The following is a 10,555-nucleotide window of genomic DNA, read 5'->3' on the forward strand; positions in this document are numbered from 1 at the left end:
GAACCTTAGTTATGCCTAGCTCTTCAGACCACATGCTTTGGGTAAATTGATACTTCCTGACATTTATCTAAGTATCAAATAGAACCTTGGTCATGCCTAGCTCCTCGGACCACATACCTTTGGTAAATTGATATCTTTTAATCATTTTTTCAAGTATTAAATAGAACCTTAGCTATGTATAGAACCTTAGCTATGTCTAGCTCCTCGAACCATATGTTTTGGGTAAATTAATACTTCTTGACATCTATCTAAGTATTAAACATAACCTTAGTCATATCTGGCTCCTCGGATCACATAATTTGGGAAAATTGATATCTTTTAATCGTTTTTCCAAGTATTAAATAGAATCTTAGTTATGTTTGGCTTTTCGGACTACATGCTTTGGGTAAATTAATATTTCCTGACATCTATTTGAGTATTAAATAGAATCTTAGTCATGCCTAACTCCTCAAACCACATACCTTGCGTAAATTGATATCTTTTAATAATTTTTCTAAATATTAAACAGAATCTTAGCTATGTTTGGCTCCTTAGACCATATACTTTGGGTAAATTAATACTTCCTGACATTTATCTAAGTATCAAACAAAACCTTGGACATGCTTGGTTTTTCAGACCACATACCTTGAGTAAATTGATATCTTTTAATTATTTTTCTAAGTATTAAACAAAGTCTTATCTATGTCTGGCTTTTCGGATCACATGCTTTGGGTAAATTAATACTTCTTGATATCTATCTAAGTATCAAATAGAATCTTAGTCATGTCTGGTTCCTTGAGCCACATACCTTGGGTAAATTGATGCTTTAAGCTACTTTCTAAGTGTTGAACAGAGCCTTAGCAATACCTGGTTCCTCGGACCACATGCTTAAGGTAAATTAGTGCTTCTTATCGATTACTTAAATGTCAAATATGATCAGCTACTCTAAACAGCAAAGATCTTCATTGTAGTAACAAGCTGAAGTGGATGCTCATGAGCATTGCTTAAAGCATTTGCAAGCGTACTTGTAATTGGTTGACGATTGATTATCCCTCTAGTCCTTTAAACTTACTAATGAGTAGGGAACAAAGTAAGTTTGAACTTGTATGCATACTACATTAATTTGTATGTTCTTGAAGTCAAAATTATGCTTTGTCGAGATGATGGACTTAGAAAATTTGACTTGTTTTGCTGCTGACCATATAAGATGGGATAAATTTTCTACTACTTAGGCAGATTAATGAGAAAAGTGTTACCTCTTTACTACGTTCATTAAGTATTGGATAAAAATAGAAATTATATCAACACCAGTATGAGAATCATAGGAAAAAAGAAAATATGGACAACTTTCATTAATTAAAGCCTTAAAGCAAGGCAGAATGAATACAAAATGGGTAACACTGATTACAAACTTCGAAAATAAAAACAGTGGAAAAAAAGAATAAAGAAAGAAAAGAGAAATATACTGGAAGTTATTTCTTTTTTATTACAATCTTTCTTTGAGGAGTGGCTTTATTAGGTTGAGTGGATGCTGCCTCTGAGGCCTTGGGGAAGAGTGGCCAGGACAATCTCTATCTTTTTGGGAGCTTCTTTCTTGGGAAGAGGGTCCTAGGTGCTAGTTGGGGGCTTCATGGCATCGGGGCCACTCCTTGGTTAGCGTTTTTTTCCTTTTCAGTGGCTTCGGGCTGCTCAGCCACCTTGGAGGGTTGGTCAAAAGAGGTTAGGACTTCAGTTGGACCATCCTTGTCTACTTCTGGCATCTCAAGAGTAGCATCAATGCTCGAGCTGGTCGAGCCAGATAATTAGATGGCAAGGGGGTAGTATACACTTTTTGGCTTCCTAAGTACAGAAGAATCCTCAACCCTGGCTTGGTTGAGAGCTTTATGACATACTTGAGAGCAGTAGTTTCTACATACTCTTGAAACCTCCGCCTTGAGGGGCTCCTCGGTCTCTGCCACTCCTATATTTTACCTTTGTTGCTCGGCCTCGTCCCTAACTTTCTCTGCCTCCTTCTTGGCCCTCTCTGCCTAGTCCTTGGCGTTTTGGACCTCCTCTAATTTTTTCTTCAATGCAACGATCTACTCTTTGGAGGCAGCCAGCTGGTCTTCAGCATTGCAAAGAAGCATTCGTTGGCTTTCCACTTGCCTCTCAACATTGTCCAAGGCAGTTGCAGCACTTTTCCTTTCCCTCTCCTCCTTCAGCAGTTTGCTCTTCAGCTCTTGGTTACTCTTCTCGACCACGTGGAAGGCGTCCACGGCCGCTATCCTTCTCCCCTCCTCTTCTTTCATTTTTCAATGGGAGTAAGTCACTATCTCCTCGACCCTAAATATGGCTTGGATGGCCTGGAAGAGAAGAGAAATATAGTTAAAATAAAATAATAATAATAATAAGAAATAGAGAAAAAGAAAGAAGAAAGAAAGATGGCTTACTATAGCCAGGTCCCTCTTCAAGCTGAGGAAGACCTCATGCTGCCTCATGGATCTGAGGTCAGCCATGTCCTTGGGAAGCAACAAGGATTGCTCCACCGCATTAGCAATGTACCCAGTTGTGCCTCGCTAGAAGTCTTGGATGAAGGCATCCCTAAGAAGGGGAGCTCTTTCCAACTTTATGCGCGGGGCCCAGGTAGGGGTTGCAGCTCAGTGGTCACCCTTCCTTTCTCCTTCATTGGCTGACCTCGTCTGCGTCACCTTGGGTTGCTTGGCCCCCTTTTAGGGCTCAATCTCTTGGGGAGGCTAGGTCCTCCCAACTTCTACCACTTCCTTCCCCTTCTCTTCCCTCTTCCTTTTATGGTTAGCTGGATTAGCTCGGAAGGGTTAGGTGGGCGGAAGAGTGGGAAGCTTGGTCTAAGATACCTTCCCCAACTCCTGGAGAGTTGACCTCTATCTGTGTTGGATGCCCATATCACTAGATGTATCATCAGGTTCTTGGCAAGGATTAGATTGTGCTGAGGAAGGAGAGCCGAGGTCACCGGGAAAAGCTTCTGGGGACAAAATTGGTTGAAGACGTCGAACTCGTCCTCAGAATCAGGCACTTCTACTACTTCTTCTTCTTTTTCTTCTTCTTCCTTTATGATAGTAGGATGAGAAGAAGTTCCCTCCTCAGCTGTAAATTATGATGGCAGGGCGGCCTTAGGGATACCTTCTGGTATCGGATTGGTGGCAAAGGTGCCTTTTGGAACTACGCCAGTGGTCAGGAAGCTGGGGGCAATGACGCTGGTTCATTGCAACCAAGGATCCCTAACCTTGATAATGCACTTCGGCACCTGAAAGGTGATGGCAATTAGGATGTAATCCAAGATCTCGTGGGCAACCCTTAGTTGTCCGTCCGTGTGGACAAACCCCTTGGCCTTCAGGATTTTGTCCAAGCTTTACTGGTTCACCAGACTGAAATTAAGAATGACAACTCTCTTATTCACAAAACCATCAAGAGAAACAAAAAAACATCATTAGCAAAGGACAATTCAGGTCAAAGGAATTTTCAGGTACGAACACAAACAAAGGAGAAAGAAAAGGAAGCAACTTAGAAATTGTAAACCTAGACCTAGAGCCCCACCTAGTTGCCCCTCTCTTGTCAGACAGGGGAGGCCATCGTGCCACTCCTTTGATACGATCAAGAAATCCCTGTTTAGGCCTTTATTGGAATCGGGGAGGCATTGGATAAGTTTGACCTCGGGGTACCTAGATTTTAGGTAATACTCCTGCCTTTTAAGTGATGAAGGTTGTAGACCCAATTGACGTCGTGGTGTGTGAGGTTTAGGCCCATTCTCTCATTAAGGGCATCTATACTACCTAAAATTCTGAACGTATTGGGTGTGCACTGGGTAGGAGCTAACCTATGGGCTCTAAGGTAGTCCCTAGTCACTGTACCCATGGGAATTCTCATCCCTCATTCTATTAAGGCAATCATTTGGATTACAATTTCTCCCTCTTGCCTATCATGGTGCCATTGCCCTTCTTTACAGTACCTTATGGCTACTCCTGGAGGGATCCTATACTGAGCCCTAAAGTTCTCTAAACCCTCATCAGAATCTACTAAAGGGGCGAATCTACCATCCCTAAGGAAAGTTTGTAGAAATTAAGAAGATAAATAGAAGGAAGAAGAGCCGAGGAGGAAAAGACACAAAGAAAAGAAGAGTGTATAGAGAAATAAAGAGTAAAGGTTTAGGAAGACTTACAGAAATAATAAAAGTGTTCTCGGACGAGCTTTTGGTATTTGTAAGAGCACGAGTGAGTTGGGAAGGTTTGCAGGTTCAAAGTATGTGTGCTAAAACGAAATGAATGCTAAAGTGAGATGAGTGATTGATTTGAGTAGTATTTATACCAATGAGGGAATTAGAAGCGGGAAAATTCTCGCTCAATTCCCGGTGAAATCCTTAGCCGTTGATTGGAGTGGTATTTAATGAAAACACATCTCGAATGCCAAAGCACCATGAGCGTGCCTTAGGCAGTTAAAAAGGCATTTTCACAGTTAGAGGTGGGATGCGATGAGCACAGAGCAACTACAATGACATTGAAAGAAGAATATCGAGGATGAGTAAACATTGTCAAGGGAGTTTGTGTTAGTAGATAAAGAAGTTCGTTTTGGTCATAACGGTCTAGGAGGGTGGGCAAAGGATGAATGCCTCCTCGGCTAACCAAAGCTGATGTCCGAATAGGTGGTCTACCGTACAGGGGGACGTTCTAGGAAGTTCTGTTGGTACGGATAAGCATTGCAGAAACATATGATAAAGGGGAGTCCTAAAATATTTAAGGAGAAAGCTGCTACCACTGCATTAAATACTCTACAGCTAACTCTCTGGCCGCATTAATATAGAGGTGATACCTGAACAGTGGTTTTCAGCTTTACAGCTGTTATACAAAGACTTTAGGAAGGTGCTGATAGGACAAGTATCAACATCAACTATCTGGCTTGCACGTGGAGGATAAAGAGAAAAGGGGGAAGAGAGTATAAAAGGGGGAGGAAGCAATGAGAGAAGAGGATCAAGAAGCTAAGAGAGAAACACTGTAGCATCAAAAACTGACTTCATAATCCAACTTGAGAGAAATATATAAAAATTTATCTCCTCGGATTGTGCCGAGGATGATTCTCTTAAGCATTAAATCAATTTATTCCCATTTTCTTGTCATATGAATCCACTATTATTATTGTTTAAAGCCCACTTTTCCAACCTACTCTCTATAAATTCATTGTTTTGGGCTTTTTGGGCCTAAGTCCATCCATCTTTTGGGCTAGGGAACCAAATCGGGTTCTTACAGTATATATAAAAGGAATTTTTATAAAACTAATTATTATGAAAAAAACAATTGATTTAGAATAAAACATTTTCCCACATGCTTAGTTGCTTTGACAACAATTGAAACAATAATCACCAACTAATAGGCAAAGAACAAATTTTATAACACATGCAATATATATATATATATATAGGGTTGAGTTCAAGTTACACCTAGTGTAACTCTAAGTAATGTTACACCACTCAATATTTTTTAATTGGATACGAATATTGTCAAATTTACCGTTAGATTACATTATCTTTGTATATTTTTTATGCTTGCAAAATTTCAAGGTGATCAAAAATTCATATTCATGTCATCAATCAATAGTTAAAATTCAAATTTTTGTAGTTTAAAATAATGTATAAAATATGAGTTTATTGATCAAATGGTAAATACCATCCGATTGATATGAAAATTGACATGCATATTAAGAACATATAGAACATGTAATTCAACAGTTGGATTTTCAAAATATTAATTCAATAACAAGTTATTGGGTAGTGTAACATTGTTTAGAGTTATATCAGGTATAATTTGAACCCAATTCATATATATATATATATATATATAACAAAAGATAATTTTGAAATAATTAAAATTTGAATTAGTTGAATAATTTTCTACTACGAAGTGCAAAGGACCATATTTTTGCCGCTTATTAATATCACAAGTACTGATTTCATCAGCAGTCGCACACCATCAAGTTCAATCATAGAAAAAAAAAAGGCTAAAATTTTGCAATATTTTTCCAGAACCCTTTGAATGATAATGGTAATAATGGCAATAATAACATAGTAATAGTGGTTGCATGATGTTATGATTTTGATTGTGGTGATAGTGACATGTGGAAGTTGCCATGGGTGGTGACAACATCGGTTTGTGTAAAAAGTAATATTTGTAACATGACATTGGTAATATTAGTAAAATTCATGCGATTACACCATCTCTAATAGAATTTGAACTTAAAGTTCATAATTTCCAAACAATTTTTGGAACAAATATCTTGTTTACTCAAACATAGAAATTTCCTAATAACTTCCTTTTAAGTAAAATATTATCTCAAAAACTCTAATTCAAATAAAACCCAATGATTGGATCTTTCTCATGCTTAAATGTTGATTTTTTCGTCCTAAGCAACCTTTATATGATTCTGTAATCCAACAATACAATCAAAATGAATATTTAAAGCTTCCATCATTCATTTTCAAAATCTGAATAAATTATCTAAAGGTTCCATCATTCATCTTCAAAATTTTCCTCTCAATGCTATAGGCAATCAATATAGACTAGCATACCAATTAGTGTTTCAGCCATCCATAACCGTTTGAGCTTTCAACCTAAAATGCAAAAAGTTTCTGATTATGATGTCCAAGATGCATACATGTCACGCAATGCACTCAAATGAGTCTTATCTGTGAACTTCAACAACTTCTGTAAAGCTCAGTCAGCTTCGCAGCATCTTCAGACTCCTTTCCACTGTATGAAATTGTCCTGGCCGGGAAGTTCTTCAAAATCTCTTGCAATTGTCTCCAGAATTTGATACAAAAATCAGGATTCTGAATTCTAAAATTCTCTGAAGCTTCATCTGATATGTGTTGTCCTTCAAGCACGTATGAGAGAGCTTTGTGCAAGTAGGAGAGAGATGATTCCTGCATCTGCAAAAACAAATTCAAAACATTACTGTCTCAAAATGTGGAGTAAGAAAAACAAATGTAAATATTAACATCTATCAAAGTCCAGAACATACCGCAGGGCCTGAAAGGCGTAATAAAAGATCTGACCTCTCCATGAGTATGGTCAGATACATGTGGGGATGTGCTTGTGGGCCATAAAACTCCAAGGCACTCTGCCAGCTTCTCTTGGCCAAGGAAACATATTGCTCTAAAACACCTTCAGATGAGTCCCTTTTCTTATGGCCCAACTCTAGAAGCTTCAAAGAGCAATTCCTACGGAAGCAACCCAGCTGAAAATGAGCATAGGCAGCCTGCTGCCTGAAGGATTCACCTAACGATTCAAAAAATGTCAATGCCATACATATAGAATCCTCAGCTGAATTCTTTTTGCTTCGTTCTTCCCTTCTTTTTCTTTCACTAGGACTGTTTAAAACTTCTTCTGTTACGTCATTAGCCAATCTCATGCCAAGCATTAGATATGTATTAGCATATTGTTCATACACCTTATTCCTCAAGTCAGCATATCTGGGCACAAAATTAAGTTCCGACTTTGCTGCTTCGTAACATTTAAGTGATTCCCAATATTGTACTACGGCAGTCTCCAATGACATCTTTTCAGCAAATAATTGTCTGCCATGGCCCAAATTCATGTTAACCCATATAACGTTGATGTGATCAGAAACTTCCTTGAATGCTGCCATAGCTTGTGCAAAACTAATTTCAGCTTTAGACAAATTGTTTCTTGCAAGCCATGTACGACCCAGTTGGCTGTAAGCTCCCCCTTTCTTCTTGAGCACATCTTGTAATAATTCTGTTGAACCAGATGGAAGTCTCCCCAATGTCTTTATAGCTTCTTCATAACAGCTTAGGGCATCTGAATAAATCTGATATGCATCTTTAAGAGAAAGATCCCCAAGGTACTTATATATCCCATGCTTATGGTGATGAGCAGGGTCTCCCAAGAGTGAGGACATGTTGAGAAGTAAGTATCCATTTCATGAACCAAATGTATACAAGAGTGGATACAATGCCAATTGAAGTTAAAACATAGAATTAAACAGGAACATCATTACAAGAAACTTGAGAATTTAGAGAGAAAAAGACAAGTTTCTAAAGGGAGAGGGAGAGAGAGAAGAGAGGAAATTCATACCTCAATGTAAAGCAAATCAGAAACTGTGAAATTTACTAACAATCAATCTATGTAAATGTATTAGAAATGCATGTAAATGATTAGAGTATTTATAGGCCTAGGGAGTTAGTGGAGGATGATGTCATCAATTGCATAACTAACTTTCCTTTCCTTGAGGAATGAAGATGTTTCTCCATCTCCAATTCTCCATGGCGAATGTGCCGCTGCAGCGGGCCCCACGAGCCCTTGAAAATCTTGCCTCGCGGCTGCTGCGGCTGCCCTCCTCCTCCACCTCCATTGTAGTAGTACAAGACATAATAATAATCATCACCCAAACGCACACAACTACAGGTTGAGGTTGAGACTTGAGACGTTGAGGCTGAGGTTAAACTTTATATTAAAAAATAAAAATAAGAGGAGGAGCTAGAGCAGCTAGCCATATGTGTCAATCTTTTGTGAGAAATTAGAAACAATTTTTTTTTTTTTTGGGAAAATTATAACTTGCCCTTGACCGAAATTTAAATTGTCTACCTGTGATTTAAAATTTGACACTTTACTGACTTATTAGTTCAATTAGAGTTATGTAACCCACCTTTGTTAAAAATGGGTTAAATCCACTATTATGTCTCTCTCCTCCCAAAACATAAAACCAAAAAAAAAAAAAAAAAAAAAAAAAAAAAAAAAAAAAAAAAAAAAAAAAAAAAAAAAAAAAAAAAAAATGTTGTGCTGTCTGCCAAAAAGCGTTGTGCTGTCTCAAAAGTAAAAAGGGCAAAACTTAGGTGGTAAATACGAATGAAAAGGATATGAATTTCATTCAATTAAATTGAGTGAATTACAATACAACACTTACACACATACACATGGGGAATATAAAATAAAAGACTGAGGTTACAAAATATTTCATCCGCGCCTGTGTCTGGAGAAACTTGGTGATCCTGTAGCATGTGGGCCTCTGTAATTTTTGCTGGGAGAATCTATTGATCTGAAAGAAGCATAAGCAGATTTTGCAGCTTCAGGCACCGAGTCTAATGGAATTGACTCCACAAAGCATGCTGTGTTGATACGAGTCCTCTCCAGCTCTGCCTGAAGTAACTCAGAGCTATACTGCTGTGCAAGAGCCTAAAGCATACCAAAAATATGCTAAGATAGAATATCTAATAACACAAATAAAACGCATAAAAGAATGCTGTAGCAGAGAAGCATTATCACAGCTTCTGCTATTAGGCTAAATCAAGAACCAATCGATATTTAAAATAATTTAACTGGAAAAAATAATGACAAGTCATATGAAACCAGGTTGTCTAAATTCCAGAGACCCTATAATTCCGTTCTGGTCTTCTTCTTATGTCCAAGATAATAAAAAAATAATACCATATCTATAAAGCTGACACGAACCTAGAAACCATAATGAACAAGGCTCGGAGCATCCTCAGTGTTAGGGGTTAGGACATAATACAACAAAAAAAAAAATACACGAGGAATAGTTTCTTACAATCAGGTCATCTGGTGACACAGTCATCCCTAGCTGTCTATCATCTGCAAGTGCATCTTCACTCCCACGAGTTGGCCAGCGATGGTGCCCTGGATTCTCCCAGCCTCAGTCATGTTCTCAGTAGCTTTCTCCCAAAGTACCCCTTGTAAAGACTTCAGTGTCTCCCTTGCATCAGGTGTAAAATATGGATTCAATACGGTCTCGAAATATTCAAGCTGCAGAAGATAAAAATGAAATAATTAACCTTCAAAAGATATCGTAGCCATATTTCAGATGGAACAGCTGCAGGTGAAGTTAATAAAATATAAATTTTGTGATGCATGTGACACTTTTTCTTATACACTTTCAACAAGGTAATCACATCAAACTTTTCCTTTTCTCCAATTTTTCTCCCTTTATTTGGGGTAGGGGGTTGACTTCTCTTTCTTCTTTATTTATTTATTTATTTTTTATAGTTGGGGGTGGGAGATTGGAACCCTAGATGTAACTGCTGAAAACACAGGAGGCGTAAGTTGAGCCACAATGCTCTTGGCGGGGTTGACTTCTCTTTGAGAATGCATACAACATCAATGTCAGTCAAAATCATAAGTTTAAAAGATATATGTATATATTCCCAAACCCCCCTCTTCCCCCCCACCCAAAAAAAAAAAAAAAACCTGGTTCTTGCAGATAGCCAGGAAATTGAACTGTTATTTGTTATATTTCACATGATTATAGCTATTTGAAATTTCAGAAACAAGCAGTTTGATTTTGATTCAGTACTTTACAGTAAAGAATGTTGAACACCATATTTTACCTCAAGCATGAGATGACAGAAACCATTTGCATCAAGTGACCTAAGATCTTTGGTTTTGTTTTCATGGAAAAGGCTGAGAAATGTATCAATCAGCCCTTCCACAAGAATGCCAAGTGTCTTGTCCAAGAGGGGCTTAGCACCAGCAAAAACCTGCAACGAGAATATTACTTCATTTTGAAAGAATATTTGAGCAAGAGAACTGAACTGGTA

General features: G+C 38.0%; 1 protein-coding gene and 1 non-coding gene across 2 annotated transcripts; both read right to left on the bottom strand.

The window, feature by feature from the left end:
- Nucleotides 1-6,545: 6,545 nt before the first annotated feature.
- Nucleotides 6,546-7,701, bottom strand: LOC136067895 (uncharacterized). The gene is made up of 2 exons (XM_065774320.1): nt 7,037-7,701; nt 6,546-6,910 (listed from the first exon to the last, which is right to left on the bottom strand). Exons 1-2 carry the CDS (start codon nt 7,627-7,629, stop codon nt 6,763-6,765), a joined length of 741 nt encoding a protein of 246 aa, XP_065630392.1. The 5' UTR covers nt 7,630-7,701; the 3' UTR covers nt 6,546-6,762.
- A 1,212-nt stretch (nt 7,702-8,913) lies between these two features.
- On the bottom strand, nt 8,914-10,491 carry LOC111992859 (uncharacterized). The gene is made up of 3 exons (XR_010629303.1): nt 10,346-10,491; nt 9,550-9,764; nt 8,914-9,176 (listed from the first exon to the last, which is right to left on the bottom strand). It is a non-coding gene; the product is annotated as an uncharacterized LOC111992859 (transcript).
- Nucleotides 10,492-10,555: the final 64 nt, after the last annotated feature.

This window comes from Quercus suber, unplaced genomic scaffold (genome assembly GCF_002906115.3).
Source record: "Quercus suber isolate HL8 unplaced genomic scaffold, Cork oak 2.0 scaffold_90, whole genome shotgun sequence".
Lineage (NCBI taxonomy): Eukaryota > Viridiplantae > Streptophyta > Magnoliopsida > Fagales > Fagaceae > Quercus > Quercus suber.

Bases quoted from the DNA above. Each gene is read 5' to 3' on its own strand.
- LOC136067895 (XM_065774320.1), bottom strand. From the start codon at position 7,629: ATGGCAGCATTCAAGGAAGTTTCTGATCACATCAACGTTATATGGGTT. The intron at 6,911-7,036 runs GTCAGATCTTTT...TTGTTTTTGCAG, and splicing joins CTGACCATACTCATGGAGAG to ATGCAGGAATCATCTCTCTC.